Source organism: Hyaena hyaena, unplaced genomic scaffold (genome assembly GCF_003009895.1).
Source record: "Hyaena hyaena isolate Hyena2069 unplaced genomic scaffold, ASM300989v1 scaffold_665, whole genome shotgun sequence".
NCBI lineage: Eukaryota > Metazoa > Chordata > Mammalia > Carnivora > Hyaenidae > Hyaena > Hyaena hyaena.
Window position 1 is genome coordinate 979543 of NW_024081300.1, and position 24500 is coordinate 1004042.

Genomic DNA, 24500 nt, shown 5'->3' on the forward strand with positions numbered 1-24500 from the left:
CTTAGTTTTTAGGATTATGAAATCCTTTATGCAAGACCATCTTAACAGACTATTTTTCTGAGACAACTTTTTCTTTATCAATATTCCTTCTACAGAAAATGACCCCTCCATAATGAAACGGTAGGAGAAAACATACTAACAAAACATTTAACAACCATTTTGAGAGAGATCTTGAAAGCAATGTATATTGATTTACTTTGCATCTTATAGTTACCTCTTCCACCGTTGATAGTATCATGTAACCTCTCCCCAAATGAGCATACACCACCCATATTTTGTACATAATTTCACAGATTTGCAGCCCTCCTGAAGCCTATTCATAAAGTCCGTTTTCAAAAGTGGTAACAATTTCCAGAGTGACTCATTTCCTCACACCCATCCTAGAAATGCCACTTTCTCACAATCTTCAACTTAGTATATAAGCCAATCAGTGTTACCAGTTACAAACTTCCTAGAATAATGCTGAGCACAAAACATATCTGGCTTGAAAACATTTTATTTGGGATGTTGCTTCCTACCTTTTAAGAAAAAAAAAAGGCATTTCAATACAAATGAATCTATACGTAAGTATTTTTCCTTTGTGTAAAGAAATAGAAATGAAGTGTACATTATTACTTAAAAGCAAAGTAGTTCACTGCCAAAACTTTAAATATCTCGAGAGCACAACAAATTCCAAACACACTGAGAGCACGTTGTTACTTCGGTATTCTTGGGAATGGTGAACCATTAACCTGTCTATGCCTTGGAGTCTGATTCCATGCTGGTTTCTTGAGCTTCTTCTACTTCGGAGAGCTTTTCGTCATCTGCAGTTGAGAAAGAACCATAAACCTTGAGTCAAATTTGCTTACGTTACATATTTAGTGAATACACGACAACATTTTTAGCCTTTAGTAGCCAATACATCTAAAACAGAGATTGTAGAAACACAGCCTAGGACTGTAATCGGCCCATACAGTGTTTGGTTTCAAAAATGCTGTTTTGGTTGTTGGTGTCTACTAGTTGAATCAAAGTATAAAATTTATGTGATGGAATACATTAAAATTTTTTTTTAATGTTTATTCATTTTTGAGAGACAGGGAGAGAGACAAAAACAGAGTGTGAGTAGGGAAGGAGCAAAGAAAGGGAGACAGAATCTGAAGCAGGCTCCAGGCTCTGAGCCGCCAGCACAGAGCCCGAAGTGGGGCTTGAACCCACAAACTGTGAAATCATGACCTGAGCTGAAGTTGAATGCTTAACTGACTGAGCCACCCAGGTGCCCCTAGAATACACTTTTTAAAATGTATGTGAGAGAATACATTTTTTAAAAAATCTAGGTTTTAGACATTCCTTTTCTTTATTTATTTTGAGAGAGAGAAAGTATGTGAGGGGGGGAGGGGGCAGGGGGAGAGTCCTAGGCAGGCTCCCTCCACTCTGTCAGTGCAGAACCTGATGTGAGGCTCCATCCAAAATCAAGAGTGGGATGCTCAATCACTGAGCCATCCAGGCACCCCTGGGCTTTTCTTGAAAAGGATCAGGAGATCAGATAACAAAGAAATTTCCAATTGGCCACAGTCAATACAAACAGCATGTCTCTAGTTCCTGGAGACTTCTGTTCCATTCGCTGACTGTGCAAATGTGCTTATGTACTAATTCACTCACTTACCATTGCCTGCCTGGGTCCTCAATTGTTACTTTATAGCAGTAAACTACAATAAACCAAGAAGAATTCCAAATCTATCATTCTTGAATTTCTCTTAATGGGAACCACTGGTTATGTATTTAAATCATATATTATTACACATTCAGGCTTTTCTGCATAGATATGGAAATTGGAACTACATGAATGTCTTCTAGCATCATGGAGCTATACTCCTATTCTCATACCGCAGGTGTACTCTCTCAATCAGATGTATATTTTAGAAGGCACACCCCTGGATCACTTAAAAGTATAAACATTCGTTCCATGACGACTTCTACTTACTTTCCAGCGTTTGCTGAAGTTCGTGGATAGTACTAAGTAGAACGTGAAACTGCTTCCGTCTCAATTCCAGCTGCGTTAACGAGAAAAGAGTTAATGCACACTGATCTATAAACATACACATAGCACAGAGGCCAATATATGTGTGCAAATACCTTATCTTCAACACTTTCTTTAATATGTGAAAGATGCTCAAGTTCTTTTCCCAGAGATTCTAGTTCCCTGAAAATAATAAAACAGTGTTATATTTTGCTAATTAGGGGAACAGAATTCACAATTAATGCCTCAATTTTAGTTACCAAACAGTATTAAAAAAAAAACTTTTTTAAAGAATAAGAAGTTGGAAGAGGAGTTGGAAGTCTTCTTCCTCTTTTTTTCTTGGTAAAAGAAATAAAACACTGCAGATTAACTTGAAATACTCCTAGAACTTTATTGCCTGTTCTCTATCCTTGGCCTTTTTTCTTCCTTATTTCCTACTCAGGCAATCACCGTATCATACCAATCCTGTTTTACACATATATTTATTTCTCTCTAAATTAAATACAGTAGTAGTATATAATGGGGGGGTTACCTTCTATAAATGGTTATTATTCTGCATGTATTGCAGAAGTTAGGAATAATTTAAATTTATTGTATGTCTTCTGTTTTTCTTTTCACTGATTGTGTTTTTAAGTCTGAGCTTAAAAAAATGCGTATCTAAAAAAAAGTGCGTATCTAATTTATTCTTTTACACTGCTCACTTAGTATTCTACTATATGAGTATACCATATTTTATTTACCCATTTTCATTTGATGTATATTATATGCATTTATTTTTTTAAAGTTTATTTATTTTTGAGAGAGAGAGAGAGAGAGAGAGAGAGACAGAGAGAGAGGCAGAGAGAGAATCCCAAGCAGGCTCCACACTATTAGCACAGAGCTGGATGTGGGGCTTGAACTCAAGAACCTGAGCTGAAACCAAGAGTCGGATGCTGAACTGACTGAGCCATCGAGGTGCCCCTATATGTATTTATTTTAGACCTATAGGCAGTAAGACTGGAGGAAGGAAAAAATTTAATCAAGCAGTATTGGAATATGTTATTTGGAAGATCTGACCTCCTTTCTGAAACATATTTTGTACCCCCATAAAAATGAAGAATATGGGCTGGTATGTGAACATTTATGTATAAAAATTACTTTCTTTCAAAGTAAACTTTATTTTTTGGAATAAAAAAATTTTTTTTAATGTTTTATTTATTTTTGAGAGAGAGATAGTGTGAGCAGAGGAGGGTCAGAGAGACAGGGTGACACAGAATCCAAAGCAGGCTCCAGGCTCTGAGCTAGCTGTCAGCACAGAGCCCGACGTGGGGCTCAAACCCACGAACCTTGAGATCATGACCTGAGCCGAAGTCAGACGCTCAACCGAATGAGCCACCCAGGCGCCCCTCAAAGTAAACTTTAAACTTACTTTAATGTCTCATGTCTGTCTGGATGATGCTGAATCACTTTGGCCAAAGCATCATATTCTGAAAGATAAAAATATATTTACCAAATTCAGGTTTTTTGGAAACTGGATATGAAAACAAAATGTATAATATCACAGATCTCCCCTAATCACTTTCTCAGTGCAGAAAGAAATAAAAACGCTGAAGGATGGAAAGAGTCACTTGGTTCGACTATAACTATAATGATCCATTATTTCAAGACAGTTTTAAACAAAGGCTTTTGCTCCCAACCTGTTTTTCCATTTACCTGTCCCTGGGAAGGATATAAGATGTCAACGTAGTATAAGTGAACTTAAGCGATTATTAATCATTAAGCAGACTGAGTCTGATGACCATCTTACTCCCTATTTGCCCAGCAAAGAAAAGATCAGCTAGGTAAATATATCCTATCATTAATTTCAGATCTTAACAAGGGCAAATTACACATCTAATTCTCATTCTAAAAGTAAAGATTTCAAAAACTTAGAAATGACTTAAAATTCAGAAATGATAAAATTCTTTGTCTCTGTTCCACTGAGACTTCCAGGTTTCCTTGTTACTTCCTGTTAGGCTTTCTTATGAAATGATGAATGGCAGCATTCATTTAAAAACCTCAGTTAATCCAGAAAAAAACACTGTAAAACATTTAAAAATGATTTTAGAATTGTTATTAATAAATAAATACATTGGTATATCCTGTTTTAAATTGGCCACTGAACTTGACTGTATATATTTTAGAACGAATTCAAAAACCATTTTTTAAAAAATAAGGAATTAAACTTTTTTTAAAAAAATTATTATTTCTGTGAGAGAGAGAGAGACAGCATAAGCAGGGTAGGGTCAGAGAGAGAGGAAATTACAGAATCCGAGCTAGCTGTCAGCACAGAACCCGATGCAGGGCTCAGACCCACAAATGGTGAGATCATGACCTGAGCCGAAGTCATATGCTTAACCGACTGAGCCACCCAGGTGCCCCTAGGAATTAAACACCTTAATTGGTTCATTAAAATGTAAAATTCATTGTTTTGAAAATCTGAATATTAATTCAATGAAAGTGCGACTTAACACATTTTTTTAATTTTTTTTTTTTTTGAAAGAGAAAGAAAGAGCGAGAGAATGGGGGAGGGACAGAGAAAGAGGGAGACTCAGAATTCTAAGCAGGCCACAGGCTCTGAGCTGCCAACAAAGAGCTTGACATGGGATTTGAACTCACACACTGTGAGATCATGACCTGAGCCAAAGTCACAGCTTAACTGACTGGGCCACCCAGGTGCCCCCAAAAAAGTGTGACTTCTATTTCTTTATTTAAAAAAAATATTTTTTAACATTTATTTTTGAGAGATACAGACAGACTGCACGTGGGAGGGAGCAGAGAGAGAGAGCGAGACAAAGAATCTGAGGCAGGTTCTAGGCTCCAGGCTCTGAGCTGTCAGGACAGAGCACAATATGGGGCTTAAACCCATGAACTGCAAGATCATGACTGAGCCAAAGTCGAGTGCTTAACCGACTGAGCCACCCTGGTGCACCAAAAGTGTGACTTCTAGTAAAACTTTGTTTGGATTACAAAGGAATACATGATCAGTGCAAAAAACAAAAAAAAAGACCCTAAAACATAAAACCCACAGCCCCAAAATAACAACCGTTAACATTTTCCATTTCCTTTTAGTTTTTCGTACATTGGTCACAATTGTGATTATGCATTATATATTTTATCTTCCTGTCTTTCGATTTACATTATAGGAGGAGCGATGCCTCAGCCATTAAAAATTATTTTGGAATAGTTTTTATGGACTGCAATGAGGACAAACCCTGATTAAAAAACAAAAGATATCAGGACAAAACTAAACCTTAACCCTTCTTCTTATTAGATATTTAGGCAGCTTGCAAATGTTTGCTTGTTTTTTACTTAATAAAAACTCACTGAGCTTAAGTTCTTTTCTCTTTTCTGGAAACAAATAACAATCAAAACTTGAGGTCTAGTGTACTTGTGTGAATTGCCTTTGCTGACTAACCGTAACACTATTTAGGCAAAGGGGTCTGAAAGGTAAAAAGAAAAAATGAATACGTAAGAAATATTTAGATAATCAATACAACCCAGCAAAAAAAGCCAAAAAAAAAAAAAAACCCACATATTTTTTTTCAGCATAGCCTTCCTTCTCCACTATTTTAAAGAATAACATAGCTTTAAAGAATTAAGTTTAGTTGCTAATTCTTCTTAATAATTCAGGTTGATTCTTACTGAAGATTTTACCACACATTAAAAACTGCATGAAAATAGTACTCAGTAATAAAGCATTTGCACACTAAATTCCACAAAACCCTTACCTTGGCGATTTTTTCGTATTCGCTTTGCTTGAAGAATTTGCTTTTTGCACTCAGCAATTTTTTCATGTGCTCCAGCAATGCTACATTCTATGTGAAAAGGTTTTTTTTTTTTAAAGACAGGTATAACAACATGTATAATCTCCATCCATTTTCAATTTTAAAATGTGTTTTTAAATTAAGTTCCAGTGCTAATAAAATACAGGCTGGTGGTTTGAAACACATCTGTAACCCAAAGTATTGTATCATATCAGAATACATTTTTGTAGCTAACATTTACTATATTCGTTCTATTGACGTTATTATTTTACCACAAACCAAAGAAAAACGTTAGCAGATATTGTCTCCTTTAGGTCATAAGAATTAAAATGACATAGAAACATTAGTTACTTTACATTTCTTTACCTATTTCTTTGTAAATTTTTTCATAATTTTCCATTTCTCGGAGATTCATATCATATACCAACAAAGTTTTCCCCATTGAAAATTCACATTGGGACAGTGTGCTTAGCATACGTTGGTACTGGCTGTATCTAATGAAAAAGAGAGAGAAAGAAAAACCAGAATAAAAGTTTTTGTGAAATACCAAAGTTGAGCCATTATATAATAGGCCAAGATTTGTTAATTAAATCCTATCAAGTTCTGAGAGAATTCTTTCCTTTATTTAAAATAATTAAAAAATAAATAAACATTAAAAAATAATTTAAAATACCTTTCCCTTATGTTTTCTTTTTCCAGATGTGATGTACTTGAATTTATAAACTGCTTTAGTTACAAGTACAAAGATGAGACTGCTGTTCTTATCACTATAAGCTTAATTCAAACAACTACTTGTTTGAATTTTGTTTAAAATACATTTCAAAATGTTTTAATTAAGATGTCTTTTATGCTCACAATTTTATTTTCACCATTTTTTCACTCTTTACAATGATTTATGTGAAAAATTAATTCAAATGAGGGAAATTTTTCTAAGGCAAAAAAATTTTTAAATATGTACGAAGCTTTGCAATAACAATTTATTAGCTTATGAGAAAAAAGGAAAATCGGGGTGCCTGGCTGGTTCAGTTGGTAGCGCAGGTGACTCTTGATCTTGGGGTCATGCATTCAAGCCCCACATTGAGCCTAGAGCTTACTTTTAAAAAAAAGTTAAAAAAAGAAAATGTCACTTAGATATTTTGTCTAACTTATCTGCTAAAATTGACCAAATTAATGAGCCAAAATGTGATCCTCATTTCTTACCACTACACCTTTTGCACATTTTAATAAACATAAAGCAGGCCTCTGAAGAGAAAGACCAGAAAAATCTACAGTTGATTCACCCAAAGTTGCCTCCATTGGACTCGGAAGAGGAGTGAAAATCTGAAACATTGATAGGCTGTATACATGGTCTAAACTCTTATCAGGACATTAGTGTAGAAACAACAGTGAGACGAAATAAATACCCCTCTTCCTGGGACCCAGAGTTGCACCATTTAATGAAACTTTTCACTAGCAGATTGATTCTCCGATCGTCTCCAGCGCCATCTCCATCAATTAGGAGACGCTTCCGTATGACTTCATCTGGAGGAAAGAAGAACGTGAATTAAAACGATGGTCTGGCTCTTACTGGCTTTCAGAAACAAATAACTGATACCACTATTTATTCATTCATCTGAAAGAAAACCATTGAGATGTAAATGTACATCATGCCACTAACTGAATACTTAAAAATGGTTAAGACGGCAAATTTTGTTATGTAGGTTTTACTGCAATTTATGTATGTACTGTTACGTCTATATCAAGACAGTTATTGTCTATTATGTGCCAGGCCATGTACTAAGGGGTCGGGTTACAGCCTGCGCTTGTGGGTCTGGCCTTGCTGGGGTGCTGAGCAGAAAGAGTTTTCAGGTATCACCAAGGAAATAAACCCAGAGTTTTTGGAGACTTTTTTTTTTTTTTTTGGAAGAACTCATCCACACAGAAGGAGGGTGGAAGTGTTCCTCACTCTGACTAGTTGAGGTAGTAGCAGAAGGCATAGAAAGAAAGGACTTGAAAGAGGTAGTGGCAGATTGGGCCAAGAGAAAGAGAGATGGGTCAGAGAAAAGGGAATGGATTTATCAAAAAAAAAAGTGTAATTTAGTTATTACATCTGTAATATTTCTTTCCCAATGAAGATTTTTTTTTTTTTTTTAAAGCAAGTGTGTCTCACTTTTGCTCCAAGGAAAAGAAAAAATGAAACACAAGAGCAGGTCAGATAATGATGAGTTACAAGTGGGGCTCCAGTTGGCCTGTCTGGCAACCTGAAGCTAGAGTTCTTGCTGGACGAAATAATCCTGGATCATGACAAGAGAAAGGCGAATTGAAAACCAATAAAACATAATTTTCATCTATCAGATTTTCAAAGATCAAAGTACCTAATACAAAGTGTTGGCAAGGATAGTGAGAAACTGCATTTACAAACGCTGATGGAATGTAAACTGGTACACTGTTTGTAGGGCAAATGGGCGATAACAAGCAATATTTGAAACATACATACTGAGGATCTGGGTGGCTCAGTTGGTTAAGTGACTTGATTTCGGCTCAGGTCATGATACCATGGTACATGAGATCGAGCCCCACGTCAGGCTCTGTGCTTACACGGTACAGCCTGCTTGGGATTCTCTCTCTCTCTCTCTCTCTCTCTCTCTCCCTGTCCCTTCCTCACTTGGTCTCTCGCTCTCTCTCAAAATAAATAAATGTTACAAAAACTGAATGAAATAAAATGCACATACCTTTTTGACCCCATAGCTCCAATTCTTGGAATTCATCCCATAGATAACATATGCACCCATGCATAAAAATAAATGTAAAGGGATGTTCTTAGTGTTGCTCATAGTAGAAAGATTGCAAAGCTAAACATTTACCAGTAAGAGACTGGTTAAGTTATGAAACATTCATATAATGTAATATTATGCAGTCAAAAGAATAGTGTGGATGTATATACTGATGCCAAAAAATCTCCTTTGATACATGAAGTGAAATGAAAACAAAACAGGTGAAGAGAAGCATATAGCTTGCTACTATCTGTGTAGAAAAGGAGGTTTTGTGTATGTGCCTGTGTGCATGTGTGTGTATATCACACATGTATGTTTTTATGTATTCAAAGAATATCTCTGGAAGGAACACAGGAAACTGGTAATAGTAGTTTCTTCTGGTGAAAGGGACTACAAAGATGAGAAAAATTAATTTGCTATCTCATTTTGCAGCAATGTGAAAAAATTTTCTGTATCGTTTTGCAGAATTGTGTTTGTTTTTCACCATGTGCATGATTTTTTAAAAATAAATTTTAAAGTGGGAATAATTCCTGGAGAGCCTGGATGATGAATCAACAGCAAAATCTTTGAACAATAGTTCCTGTGTGTAGGCAGAAGTATTTCTGAGCGCAGGTGCAGCGGAGATAAACTTTGGAAAGCAGGTGGCTGCAGTTTTAAAATCTATTCTGTGACAACATCAGACAAACACTTTTAGAATTGGGTTTTGTTCTCAGAATCACGGCTTTGAAGGTCTCGATTCATCAGGTATTTTAATGTTACACTTTAAAATACAAACTAATGCTTTCAGTTTTTGACCACCAACAATGTTATGTGAGGAGCCTGAGACAAAACAGTCCTCGAAGAGATTAAAATGCAGAAAATAAATTGGTTTTATTTTTTATGACAAACATGCTCTACCTTTGTTAAAAGTTAATCTCTTTCCTGGGCACTGGAAACAGAGCACCTGCCAGATGGGTGAGCAGTCTGATGTTTAATGCCATTCCTCTCCTTTCTTTTCTTTTGGTCAATTTCTTCCTTCCTTCCTTCCTTCTTTCCTTTTTTAAGTTTATTTATTTTTAGACAGAGTGCACGTACCAGTCGGGGAGGGACAGAGAGAGAGAGAGAGGGGGAAGAGAGAATCCCAAGCAGGCTCCACCCTGTCAGCCAGGAGCCTGATGTGGGGCTTGACCATACGAACTATGAGATCATGACCTGAGTGAAAGTTAAGAGTCAGACGTCTAACTGGCTGAGCCACCCAGACGCCCTATCAACTTCTTGTTTTCTTATCTCTGCTCTTCCAACCCCCCAACAAACCCCATCTTCCTCCCAGATCCTGGGCATTCTACTTCATTGAGGACCAGGGATTTCAAATATAAATGCATTCAGGGGATAGGGAATAGGAAAATTGGGGAATGAGTACCCACCCAAAGCAGGGAAACTATGACCAGAGCTGGCTTTTCAAGAGCTTTTTAAAGTTTGGAGACCAAATAAAAACGTTTCAAACACATTTTGTGATCATTCCAGTTGTATATTTAAGATCTGGGTACATTTATATATGTAATATCCCAATTATAAAAGTTTTTGAAAAAAGTTTTGAACACTGTACAGCCCAAATAAACTTGAGGAAAACGTTCATGGGGTTTATGTCATATTCACTGTTTCCTCCCCAACCTCTCACACCATGTCTTTATACTTCTGATGCTCAATAAATATTTTTAAATTGGATTTGTGGTGCCTGCCCCGGACCATCTGCCCTCTGAAGAGCTTCGTTTCAATAAAATACTAACAAGGGTCAGCAGGCAACCATATTATTTTCAGGTCCAAAGCAGAGATCTCTCTACTTGTACAAAAGACATGAAAACTTGATCAATGAGCAGATGTGTCTACAGGGTACCAGTAATTCTGTGGATGTGACATAAAGAACTGAGCTCTTTTGCTCTAGGTGGAAAAATAACATGCATATGAACACAAACACAGAGGAGGCTGAGACTGTTAAATCAGTGACACAGACATAGTAGAAGAGATTAAGGAGGACAGTCCCCTTTGGCTTGGGGGAATTGCGGAAGTGGAATTCGGGCTGCTCTCTTCATACTTAAAAATTACCAACCAAGAAAGCTAAAGGGTATTTTAACAATATCTACCTAAGCTTCAAATAACATCTACCTTTGGCCCAAGAATCCTAGATAAACTTGCACATATTTCCATCAACAGGGGGCTAGATAAACTTTGGAACAAGAATACGATGGAATACTATGAAGCCATAGAAAAACAAAGAGTGAGGAAATGTCTGTGTACTGATATACAGAGATCCCTTAACTTGATGAAGGTGAGGACAATATGTATGGCATGTTTCCTTTCACATATAAATGGGAGGAGATGAGAATATATGCTTATATCCATACAGATACCCTAGAATGATATACAAGAAACTAACAGAAGGGGTTGCCAAGGGAGAGGGACAGGGTAAGCGGGATAGAGAACACACCAGGAGATGAGGAAATATCTTTTTATATTATTTAATTTTTGAACCATATGAACACTCAAAATCTGTTAGCTGTTGTTTGAAAAAGAAAGGTATGATTATGGTAATGGTATCAGAGCTGTTTGAATATGTCCAGATGCAATGAATTGTATACATAAAATATGCAGTTCTTTGTTTAAAATTGTACCTCAATAAAGCTGTTGAAAAAAAAAAAGAAAAAGAAAAAACAAAGGGTGCACCTAGCTGGCTCAGTCTTGATCTCTGGGTTGTGAGTTCAAGCCCCATGTCAGGTGTAGAAATTACTTAAAAAAAATAAAATCTTTAGATAAACAAATGAATTTTTAAAAAGAAAAAAAAAAAGAAAAAATAAAGCAAGCTCAAGTCCTTTCCCTGTGCCCCCCGCCCCAGGTTGGGAGAAAGCTGTGAGCTCCAGCAGAGGTGGGGAATGAGAGACTGGATGTAGGATGTGTACACATGAGAACATGAGGGAGGCTGGACAAATCTTGGGAGCCACGGACAGAAAGGCAGTTAGACGTCAGAATGTGTGAGTCTCCACTAGTGAATGCCAAGCCAGCAGACTTGCACCTTGCTGGTGGGCACCTGGGAATTGCTAAGGATTCAGGAGCAGGACTTTCTAGGAGGATTAAGCTGAGGACTGCAGCTGGGAAAAGCCCATAGGCAGGGAAGCTGTTAGGAGTCTATCAAGGCATAGCCAGTAGGAGCTAAAGTGGCATGAAAATTAGAGAGTAGAATCACGGGTCCTGGGGCTCCTGGGTGACTCAGTCAGTTAAGTGGCTGACCTCAGCTCCGGTTATGATCTCATGGTTTGTGAGTTCAAGCCCTATATGGGGCTCTCTGCTGTCAGTGTGGCGCCTGCTTGGAGTTCTGTCTTTCTTTCTCTCTCTCAAAAAAACCCAAAACCAAACAAACAAAAACACCACAGGTCCTGAGGCCAGGTTAGGACTAAGCAGAGCCTTGCTTAGTAAAAGGCAGGGGCCAATGCCGAGGTGACCTGAGTAGGAGTGTGGTGGGACCGATTCCAGTAGCACCGGGGATTCCCTGTCAAGGCACCTTCTCCCAGGCCCTTCTCCCAATCCAGCCTCTTCCTTCCAAGGGCATTTCTTCACAGCCAAACCCCTGGGCCAAAGTCAAAAAAACTGGGACCAAACATACAGTGTTTGTTGGGTGTGTGGCACCAAATTTCACTTCATCTGTAAAATGGGAATAAAACTTCTGTAAAATGGGAATAACATCTCCACTTTGAAGGAATGCTGCTGTGAAACTTTATAGAAATGAAATTACACAAAGGAGCACAATGCCTTTTCATAGTGGGAAAGCAAAAAAGAAAAAGGAAAAAAAAAGCTACTCATACATGTTTAGTTCTTTTAATGCTAATTTATTTTTGATTTTTTATTTTTAGAGAGCGATATTGAGTGGGGGAGGGGGGCAGAGGGAGACAAAAAGAATGAGAGAGGAGAGAGAGACAGAAGAGAGAGAGAGAGAGAGAGAGAGAGAGAGAGAGAGAAAATTAAGCAGGCTCCATGCTCAGCTTGGAGTCTGACACCAGGGCTTGCTCCCATGACCCTGGGATCATGATCCTAACCAAAATCAGACGGTCAAATGACTGAGAAACCCAGGTGCTCCTATGTTAATTTTTTAAAAATGTTTACTTATTTTGAGAGAGAGAGAGAGTGCACACATGAGAGAGAAACCGAGAGCAAGTAGGGAAGAGGCAGAGAGAGAAATCCTAACAGCTGTGTGCTGTCAGCACAGAGCCTGACACAAACTGTGAGATCATAATCTGAACCAAAGTCAAGAGTTGGAAGCTTAAATGACTGAGCCACCTAGATGCTCCATATATTAAAAAATGTTTTAAGATTTTATTTTTAAATAATCTCCATACCCAATGTGAGGCTCAAACTCACAGCCCTGAGATCAAGCGTCACTGGCTCTACCGACTGACCCAGCCAGGTACCCCTCTTTATGTTAAATTTAATCCACAATTTGTATCATCCTAAAAATCCTAAAAAGTGAGTAAACATTGTGGAGGTATATCTATAGATACATCTATACAACTACACAGATATATATTATGCACTTATTCATACAGAGTTTCAACTAGTTATGATTTCTCCCAAATTTGCTTCTGTCTCAGGCTTCATACTGCAAGGTCACAGTATCTCCAGCTTAAACTGCATAGACAGTTGTTGCCTAGAAAATTCTCTGGGAATAAAAATTCCTGAAATAACATAAATAAAGTACACAGCATAGCTCCAATAGCAGTAAAAGGGTACAGTGCCAGTTTGAAAACAGCATTTTCTTTTTATTTTTTTAAATGTTTATTTATTTTTGAGAGAGAGAGAGAGAGACAGAGCATGAGCAGGGGAGGAGGAGGGGAGAGACACACACACACACACACACACACACACACACACACACACACACACACACACACAGAATCCAAAGCAGGCTCCAGGCTCTGTGCTGAGAGGTAGCTCAGAGCCTGGAGCCTGTCTTCAGATTCTGTCTCCCTCTCTCTGACTCTCCCCTGCTCACGCTGTCTCTATCTCTCTCTCAAACATAAATAAAAGACATTAAAAAACTTTTTTAATGTAAAGATAGGCTGCTGATGGTTCCTAACACAGATGACCTGGGCATCATTATTTTTAATGGTGCATCATCAATTAGTGCTAGGCTGAACACACCTAAAACATACTTTGCTTACTATATACATTGACTTTAAAAATTATCATCATGCTTGAAGCTCTCTATAAGCAACTTAAACGCTAATATTAATAATTTGGACAGGCCTTGGCCCACGCTATAAAAACAGTAGACATGGCTTAGAAACTATTTTAATGATGTTACCAATATTATTCCTTAGTTGTCATGATTGCTTTCTTTACTGACTATGAGGATGAGTGCTTCCTTGGGTCTTCAACCCCAAATACCTCATGTGTCCTGAGATGGTGGTTTTCCGCCTGACTTTAGGATTGCAGGAAGATAGCCTACTGGATTCAGTTATATATTGCACTGTAATTATACCCACAGTCTGCCATTCAAAATCACTTTATTTTTTAAATTTTTTAATGTTTATTTATTTTTGAGAAAGGCAGAGTACAAGCAGGGGAGGGGCAGAGAGAGGGAGAGCAAGACACAGAATCCAAAATAGGCTCTAGGCTCTGAGCTGTCAGCACAGAACCTGATGCAGGGCTTGAACTCATGAACTGCAAGATCATGACCTGAGCCACTATAAAAAAAAATTCAAAAAAAATTTTTTTTAAAGGGGCGCTTGGGTGGCTCAGTTGGTTAAGCATCTGACTTCAGCTCAGGTCATGATCTTGCAGTTCGTGGGTTTGAATCCCGCATTGGGTTCTGTGTTGGCATCTCAGAGCCTGTTTCAGATTCTGTGTCTCCCTCTCTTCCTGCCCCTCTCTCGCTCATGCTCTGTCTCTGTCTCAAAAAATATATAAACTATAAAAAAATGAAAAAAAAGAAAAAATATCATGACTTGAGCCATAGTCAATGCTCAACCGACTGAGCCACCCAGGTGCCCCCCAAAATCACTTTAAAATCAGTTATGACACATGTATGCTGACAAGCAAGTATTTACTCACCAAATTGGGATGCATTTTAGAACCCTTTCTTATATGCTGACCTATTTACCTGGAAGAAATATGTAATTACTTAAGACGCTAAATAATCCTCAAAAAGTCCTTTCAAGGGGTTAGATTTTTAATACTCCATTTTCTACAAACAGAGAGGCAGGAAGAAATGGCTGCCTTAAAGTCCCTAGACCAACTCTCCTCATCCATGCCTTGGGTCAGATGACAGCCAGTTTTGCTGTGCTCTCATTTTCTCACGGAAAAGACAATCTCTCTTAAACCCAGACTGACATTCTTTTCAAAATTCATCACTGTTATTAAAACCTTGATTACAAAACAAGGTCTCAGAACACCTTGGGACAAATATTCAAAACAGGAAAAGGGAAAACAATGGAAGATAACAGGAAAATGGAAGATAATGGGGGGGGGTAACTTTCAAAATGCTTCTTTAGGGACAGGTCAAGGCTTGACAACCAGTGGCAGGAGCCTCACTTTGAATGTAACTCCCTCCGAGGGCAAAGCCCCCCTCAAGTGTGCCTCCCTAAACTGCTAGACCTTATAGCACAGCAATCTCACTGGATTTTAGGAAACAGCAATCCTGTGACCTAGTGAAGGTCTAGTGAAGATTAGCATTCCCTTTCTAAAGGCAATTGAGCAAAGAATTCTGTTAGCACAGAAATGCACCACTGAAGTTTTCTTGGTGTTCCTAAACACTCTGGGTCCAAACTGAAAACGGGAGGAAGGGATAACATTGTATTTAACATTTTGTTGGGGTGCCTGGGCAGCTCAGTAGGTTAGGCATCTGACTTCGGCTCAGGTCATGATCTCACGGTTGGTGGGTTCGAGGCCCGCGTCGAACTTTGTACTGACATTTAGCTCAGAGCCTGGAGACTGCTTCGGATTCTGTATCTCCCTCTCTCTCTGACCCTCCTCTGCTCACTCTGTGTCTATCTCTCTCAGAAATAAATAAAACATTAAAAAAAAAAAAAGATTTTATTTAACACTTTGAGCCAGAATGAACTTGAAACAGCTGGCTACTAGAGCCATGTAGCAATATGTATCAAAATTAAAAATACATATATTCTTTGACCTGACTTCTAGAAATTATTCCCACAGGTGTGTGAAGACATCTGTACAAGTATCTCCATTAGACACTACTTGTAAGAGAAAAAACCTGGAAATAACTAAATGCTTGGTAGAGAATGAATTTTAAAAATATAATACTAGATATTGATACACAATAATGAGGTAGAAAGAACCCCAAGATGTATTAGAAAGAGTTCTAAGATGTAACAATTATAGAAGTATACCACAGGTGTGCATGGGTGGCTCAGTTAGTTAAGCATCCAACTCTTGATCTCAGGGTCATGAGTTCAAGTCCTGTGCTTGGCTCTGCACTGGGCATGGAGCCTACTTGGGAAAAAAAAAGTACAACACAGGAGTTTATAAGTGTTTGCATATAATTTTAAAGTATGTATACATAGTGGCCTACAACTAACACATACATAATGCTTGCAATATGCTATGTGCTTTTCACATATAAACACACTAAATCCTCACAATAGTCCTACCAAGTAGATATTACTACCCCTATTTAATCCGTGAAGGAAGTGAAAGTTGCTCAAATTAGTCACCAGAAATAAGGAGTAGAGCTGAGACCCAAACTCAGAAGTTTGGCACTAGAGAAAGTGCTTTTTTACCCTTTACAGGCACTAAAAATATCATTCTGAGCACGCATGCACACACATACACACACACCACACACACACACAATTTTTAATGATTAGCCTTGGGAAGAGAGATTAGCCATGGAAGGTAAAGAGGGGAGGGGTTTTCACTTGCTACTTAGTGCTGGAGAATGAGCTTATTGGTCATTTTGAGGTATTTTTTTTTCATTTCTTCTTCATTAAAAGTTCTATTCAATGCCTTTAATAAATCTATGATGTATTAACAGGAAAAAAGAAAACTGGCTTGACCTGACTGATAACAAAAGAGACTAGGGCCATGCAAAACCAGTGTGCATGCAGACTCCTGTTAGATTTCTCACTGGATCACCACTGCTCACGGGTTATTAAGCTGAATTATATGTATCTCATTGTTTTAGATTACTTATGGTAAAATAACACCTTTCAAGAAGCTTAAAATCACTATAACAATTTTGAATGCCAACAATATAAAGAAGTCACAAAAAGGCAGTGGAAAGAACAGTAAATATGATGGTTTGCTTTCTCCATTTAAATACAGATCTCTTGGGACGCCTGGGTGGCTCAGTCAGTTGGGCGTCTGACTTTGGCTCAGGTCATGATCTCACAGTTCCTGGGTTTGGGCCCTGTGTCGGGCTCTATGCTGACAGCTAGCTCAGAGTCTGGAGCCTGTTTTGAATTCTGTGTCTCCTTCTCTCTCTGAATCTCCCCTGCTTAAGCTGTCTCAGAAATAAATAAAACATTTTAAAAAAGTTAAAAAAAATAAATACTGATCTCTCGTGAGATATGCAGAGCTAGTCTAAATACACTGCTGATGCCGAAGTAAATTACCTAAAGCAAAACTTAAAAAAATTTTTTTCATTTGTTTGAAAACTTAAAAAAAACCTAAAAAAAAAGTTTTATTCATTATTGAAACAGAGAGAAACAGAGCATGAGTTGGGGAGGGGTAAAGAGAGAGGGAAACAGAATCCGAAGCCGGCTCCAGGCTCTGACCTGTCAGCACAGAGCCCGATGTGGGGCTTGAACCCACGACCTGTGAGAGAGATCATGACCTGAGCCAAAGCCTTTACTGACTGAGCCACCCAGGTGCCCCAAATCAAAACTTTTTTAAAAAGCAAGAAAAACAGTGTTGAGGTCCTTTGTTTATCTCTAGATTTACTTAGCTATATAGAGTAAGGTGCTTACAGAGTCAAGGTTGAAACTCCAATCTTGCTTCGAGAAACCATGTTATCTTGGCTAAAGAAATGTTATTTAATACTCATGCTGTATCTGGAGCCCCTGTGCTGGGATCACAGTGGAGGGAACAAAGTAGTCAAATCCACTGGCACTAGTGGGAAAAAAAAAAAAAAAAGCCAAACAAACTCCATGACCACGAATGCCTAATTAACATTGGATATGCAAATGCAATAGGAATAATAGTAGCAGCAGGCATTTGTACCGGGTTTAACACTCCTATGTGATGACCATACATCTTGTTTGTTCCTTTCACTCTGTAAAGTATCCTGGTTTGGACAACAAATTAGCCCTTCAATTTCAAAGTGCTTTACATGTATTATCACCCCTCACTCTTCAAGAAACCCTATAAAGTGCATATTATTATGTTCCTTCTACCCAGGAGTAGTGTCACCTCTGCAGTGATAGAAAAATATACACAATCGCGTTATTAGAAAGTGACAGCACCGCACCATTATTGCCATGTTGTTCATAGGCATGTTAAAAACCATTATTTCAAGTTTTAACAAGCATGCATTCAAGCATTATACTTTCTAATTAAAAAACAAAGACATATATACAGTAGAATACCACTCAGCCATAAAAAAGGAAATCTTGTCACTTGCAAAACCACATAATACCTGAGGGTATTATGTTAAATGGAACAGTCAAACAGACAGAGACAAATATCATACGATTTCACTTACATGTGGCATCTAAAACATAAGTGAAAAAACTATATATATATATATATATATAAACCCATACAGAGAACAGATTAGCGGTTATCAGAGGGAATGGGTTATTGCGGGGTAGGTGAAACGAGGGAAGGGGGTCAGTTGCATGCCGATGGATGGTAACTAGGTTTATCAAGGCAATCATTTGTACTGAATACAGATACCAAATTATATCATACATCTGAAACTAATGCTATATACTAAATTCGCCTCAATTGAAAACACTACTGTTAAAACCAACAAGCTCTATTATATGGGATATAGAGCCACAGCCCCGCCCCCTGCCACCCCACTCCCATCTCCCATCTGTGCTCTGGCACATCAATATATATTGTTCTCTGTACTGTAAAAAGTGCTTCTGAAATGATTCTATCAGGGTACTAACACTGTTTAACACCCTTTAAATTAACACATATAAAATGCAAACTGTGAATATAGTTTAAATTAACAGTGACAATGGGAGAGCCTGGGTGGTTCAGTCGGTTAAGCGTCCGACTTCATTCAACTCAGGTCATAATCTCATGATCACTGAGTTCAAGTCCCGCATCTGGCTCTGTGCTAACAGCTCAGAGACTGGAGCCTGTGTCTCCCTCTCTCTCTCTCTGCCCCTCCCCTGCTCACATTCTGTCTCTATCTAAATTAACAGTGACAACATTTCAACTGTTTTGCAGTTAGCCAAAATACCGGGTAGCATCAGGGGAGGAAAGAGAATGGCTTTGCCAAGAACTAGTTATGTGACAGTAAGTCACTAACTTCCCAGGACCTCTATTTCCATCTATAAAATGGTAGTGTTGGTGATATTATCTATAGTTCAGTGTCCACAGATAACAAATATAGTGTCTCTCTACTTCCCTCTGAGGACAGCACTTTCTCAAATTAACCAAAGTGTCCTTGTACAGGATGCAGGGATTAAAGAGCTTCTTCTCCAAGAGCTCCCAGTCCAACTGGATAGACAAGTCTGTATGTATTACATGAAGGCATGGCACCTTGCCAGGCACCTCAAATCTGTAAGAGGGCATTAGCTGTCCTTTAGGCTCCAGAGACATAACTTTTCAGATGACTGAGCTATCCAGCTCACTCCTCAGTCTTCCTTGCTGCCGTCATTTAATCTAAAGCCACCTTGACTCTTATGATATTTCATGTTGGCCTCCCTGCTTTGATGCTTAACTTCCTAGAATTCATTCTCTACACACACAGCAACCCTGAAAGATCAAAAAGAAGTGTGGGAGGGCTCCCTCAGTGGCTCAGTCAGTAGGGCATTGACTCTTGATTTTGGGTCAGGTCATGATCTCACGGTTCCTGAGATTGAGCCCCGCATCAGGTTCTGTGCTGACAGCGCAGAGCCTAACTGGGATTCTGTCTCACCTCTCTCAAAATAAATAAATAAATATTAAAAAAAAAAAAAAGTATGGTATCACTCAATGTTTCTGCCTAAAACCGTCCAATCAGATCTAAGTACCCGCAGAGACAATCCAATCTCCAAGGCTCTGGCTGACCTCCTGTTTACTTCTCTGACCTCCTTTTCTATCATATCCCTACTGGCCCACCTGGATAGTAGCTCTTATCTTACTTCTTAACCTTATTCCTTATCTTCTCTAAAGGGCATAGACCTTATTTTCACCTCAGGCCTTTGCACTAGTTGCAGCCTGTCTTGAATACTTTCCTGGTCTCTTCACAGGGTTGACCCCTCTCGGTCTTAAAGGTTACTTTTCAGAGAGGTCATACCTGACTGGTGCCAGCCCTCCCCCATTATTCTTTCATATTCCATCCAGTTCCTTCTCAGAACTTATTTCAGAACTTCATTATGTTCTTTCTCAGAAATGATCTTATTTACTTGATTTTATTCTATTGCTTCTGTCTGTCAAGCAGAAGCTGGGTCTTCCTTGCTAGTTTACTGCTATAGACAGCACCATGAATTGGGCCTAGAAGGTATGCAATACACATTTGTTGACCTATCATACGCACTACTCACTTCTGCCTGATTTTTGCCAAAAGCTCATTTGAGGAAAACCATGTTTACAGAGTAGTGTTGGTGATAATATCTACAGTTCAGTCCATAGATAAGTTCAGTGTTCATAATAAGTTGTCTTGGACAATATCTATAGTATCTATAGTTCAGTGTCCGTTTTGCCTGAAATGGTTGTAGTTCATCCTTTCTTCTATGATCTAAGTATTCTTAACAGAAATTAGCAAACAAACCTAGCTCTGAATTAAGGCAGACCAGCAGAAGTATTCACCTAAACCACACGGCCTATTGGCTTTCGGGTGCCTTTCTAAATGGTGAGTTAGCCCTCTCTGACCTAGTCAGGGATGTGCTAAGCAACAGCCCTACGGTCATCAGTACTGATAAGAGATTACAGATATGACACTGGCTCATCTTTATGAGCACCCTAAAGATCAACTTTTTCTCTAGCGTTTAAATCACAAAGAACTGCTTATGCTGTGTACTTAACATTGCCTTCTCTCCTGTACACAAGATCAGACAGTGCAGTGGACCAGGTTCTGCTTCTTGCTATGGACTAGTAGAGAAACAAGAGTCATTTCCAGCTGTCTTAATTAATGTACCAGAGTTTACCTTTTACATTTTGAGGATCACCCCATCTCTTTAAAAAAAATTTTTTTAAATGTTTTATTTATATCTGAGAGAGACAGCGTGAGCAGGGGAGGGTCAGAGAGAGAGGGAGATACAGAATCTGAAGCAGGCTCCAGGCTCTGAGTTAGCTGTCAGCACAGAGGGGCTGAGGCAGGGCTTGAACCCACGAATCGTGAAATCATGACCTGAGCCGAAGTCTGATGCTTAACTGACTCAGCCACCCAGGCGCCCCGAGGATCACCCCACTTCTAATTTCTCCTGTCTTCCCTAACTTTCAATGCTCATTTTTGCCATTTTCTCATCTATATTTCATGTTTTCACATTATGGTGAGCTGCCTTAAATATTTTCTAGAATGTATCATTTAAGTGAATTAAGTACTGAGGCTACAACAGCAATAGGTTAACAGGCGAATGATCAACTGGTTCTAAAAAGAAAAGAGGTGAACGTTTGAGGTGGGTCTTGGAGAATAAATGACAGTCACCAAGCTGGAAAGGGCAATCTGTGCAAATACAGAGATAGAGAAGGCACAGTCCTCATCAAAGGAAAACGGAGAAGAGACGAGTAAACCAATTCTTACATTTAATAGTATTTGCTGAACATGACTATATGTAGGACTCAGGGCAAAGCACTTTACAAGTTGTATGGCATTTAAACTTCTAAACAACCCTATGGGGTAGATTTTCTTATTATCCCCATTTATTGAGAATAAAACAGGCTCAAAGAGGTTAATTAACCTACACAAGGTCAGATAGCTTTTAAGCAGCGAAGTGGGGATTCCTGTGGCCTCTCAGGCTATGTGGGGGGTTGGGGCACTTGACTGAAGTTAATATGGTTACCAGAACTCCCTTTCCCATCTTCCATGATGACCCTACCTCCGTAAATACAGAAGTAGCACATATAAGCACACACTCACTCAAATCAGAAGCCTGGATTAATCCTCAGCTCTTCCCCTCACATCCACCCAATCAATCCTGACATTCTACCTTATTCTACTTCTCTGTATCCCTCTTTGAGCTCCTGTTATCTCTTACTAGGACTAGTGCGGCAGTAGCTGAGAGACTGGGTACACAGTAGTGAGGGACAAGCCAGACTGCCTGGCTTTGAGCTCAGGCTCTGCAACTTACCAACTGTGCAAACTTGTGCAAGTTACTTAACCTCCTTGTGTCTGAGTTTCATCTGTAAAGTGGAGTTAATGATTAGAACACTCCTTGACACATCATGAATACTATTTAAATGTTAGAGAGAACTTAACTCCTCACTTCCCCTCATCAATTCTTCACATACTGGAGTGTGGAGGTGGGTTTTTTGTTGTGTTTGTTGTTTTTAAATGTAAATCTGATCGCACCACACCAATGTTAAATTGTTTCCCATTGTCCTTAGGAATCTCTGGCTATAACTTAAAAAAACTTTTTAAACATGTATTCATTTTTGAGAGACAGAGTGCGAGTGGGGCTCAAACCCATGAACTGTGAGATCATGACCTGAGCGGAAGCCAGGTGCACAACTGACTGAGCCACTCAGGCACCCCATAATTCTGTAAATTCTAGTCAACATTGGTCATCTTTCAGTTCTTCCAACACTTTGGGGCTTGTGCATAAGTGGTTCCCCACCTGGAACACCAGTCCAACTACAACGATTTCTTCTTCAAAAATGTGATTAAGGGGCTCTGGGGTGGCTTCGTGAGTTCGAGCCCCACATCGGGCTTGCTGCTGTCAGCCTGTCAGTGCAGAGCCAGCTTCGGATCCTCTGTCTGCACTCCACCCCCCCCCCCCCCCCCCCCGCCCAGCTTGCACTCTCTCAAAAATAAATATTTAAAAAATAGGATTAAAAGTAACTGTCTCAGGGAGGCCGGTGTTCAAGAATGGATAAGCCATCTTTGCTGCATGTTCCTACAATTGCCAACCTTGTACTTGCCCTGTGGTAACACGTGCCACCCTTAAAACTAATTATCCAAGGTGTCTTTTCACCCCAGTGCAACCTGAGAGAGGGAAAAGGCCTTGCCTTTTGGTTCTGGACTGTAATTCCAAGGCCTAGCCCAGAAGCAGTAAATAAAACTGGAATGAAGCAAGGATAACAGTTGCCATGGAGTTCCTGGACCTTTAATAAGAGCCTCCCACTTCACTACTTGTTGCAAATGCTGGCTTATGCTTCTTCTTCCCATTGCTGGCCCTTTCCTGCGGGGATCCTGTCTACCCCCCAACTTTTCACAAGCAGCCTCTCCACAGGCATGTACCCTTACTGGTCACCCTCTCGGCAGATACACCCAGCATCCTAGACATTACATTCCCTTCCCACATGGCAAAGAACTTCCTTTTTCCTTAACTGAACTCCTTCCTTCCTTTTTTTTTTAATGTTTTATTTCTGAGAGAGAGAGAGAGAGAGAGCAGGGGAGGGTCAGAGAGAGAGGGAGACACAGAATCTGAAACAGGCTCCAGGCTCTGAGCTGAGCTGTCAGCACAGAGCCCGCGGGGCTCGAACCCACGAACCGTGAGATCACGACCTGAGCGGAAGTCGAATGCTTAACTGACGCTTAACTTCACTGGCGCCCCAAAACCCCTTCCTTCTTAGGATCTCCCTCCGGCTGCCCATCAGGCCTGTCCACCTTCCCCAAGGTGACACTCTATTTTATTTCTGCTCAGTCCCCAGACCCTGGGTCTCTCCTCACAAAGGTCCACTTTCCCCAAACTGTCCTCACAACCTTCCACAAACCCAGCATCTGCCTGCCGACCCTCCCCCCATTCCCGCCTACAGACCACCCAACGCAACACGTAAATACACCCAAACCCATCATTTATTGTCTTGCTCTACCGTAGGCGGCCCCATCCCTGCATTGGCTCCTCCTAAATCCCTCAAGCCCACTCTTCGATTGTCCAGATACCTTGTCCACATCTATCTTTTCAGATAACTGTCCCTACCTCCAACCCAGAACTAGTCCTCAGGCCTCGCTGCCATCCACCCCATTGTCTGGGGGCCTCCGCAGCCTGTCCAGAAGACCCCTCCAGGTGTCACCCTCATTACGCTGACACCCCTGGAACTGCTCTCGCTGTCCGGCCTTGGCCCGAGACCTCAAGTTCTCACACCGTCCAGCCCCTCCGCGGGCCCTCCGGGACCCGGGGGCGGCAGGGTCCCCACCCCTGCCTCCCCTCCGCCACTGCTCGGACCCCATATTCTCACCAAATGCTCCCTCACCACATCCGCCGACGGCCTGGACCCCTTCCTGGTACCACCCGCCCACGCACCCTTGCCACCGTTCCCGGGCCCCCCACGTGTGCTCGCGGCCCCGCGACCATCCTCCCAGCACACCGCCCCCCGGGCCTGGGCCGAGCTCCGGCCGGGAGTTCCAGGGGGAGCAGGGGGTCCGGGGAGAGGCCCGAAGGACTCGGCCGAGGCGGCCGGGAAAAGGCCGGCACTCCGAAGGGTCTGATCGCGGAGGCCGAGGGGCTCCCGGAGGAGGCCGGGGGGGGGCTCGGGGAAGGCCAGGGAGGCCGAAGGGCTCGGTGCAGCGGGCCAGGGTGGCGGCGAGCGGGCCTCACCGTCAGTCACGGCTCCCATGGCGTGCGCGGCGGCGGCGGCGGCGCAAGCTGAGGCGGCGGTTGGCGGCGGCGGAGGTCAAACTCCCACAATGCAGCCGGGTAAACAGCCATGGAGGAGGAG

General features: G+C 40.3%; 1 protein-coding gene across 2 annotated transcripts; it reads right to left on the minus strand.

Annotated features, from left to right (window-relative positions):
- Positions 1-478: 478 nt before the first annotated feature.
- Positions 479-24484, minus strand: THOC7 (THO complex 7). 2 transcript variants are annotated; one of them, XM_039217087.1, is made up of 8 exons: positions 24380-24484; positions 7185-7302; positions 6148-6275; positions 5746-5832; positions 3405-3462; positions 2113-2179; positions 1961-2030; positions 479-803 (listed from the first exon to the last, which is right to left on the minus strand). In XM_039217087.1, exons 1-8 carry the CDS (start codon positions 24396-24398, stop codon positions 736-738), a joined length of 615 nt encoding a protein of 204 aa, XP_039073018.1. In that variant the 5' UTR covers positions 24399-24484; the 3' UTR covers positions 479-735. The 2 variants fall into 2 exon arrangements, with proteins under 2 accessions (XP_039073018.1, XP_039073019.1); XM_039217088.1 differs by lacking the exon at positions 5746-5832.
- Positions 24485-24500: the final 16 nt, after the last annotated feature.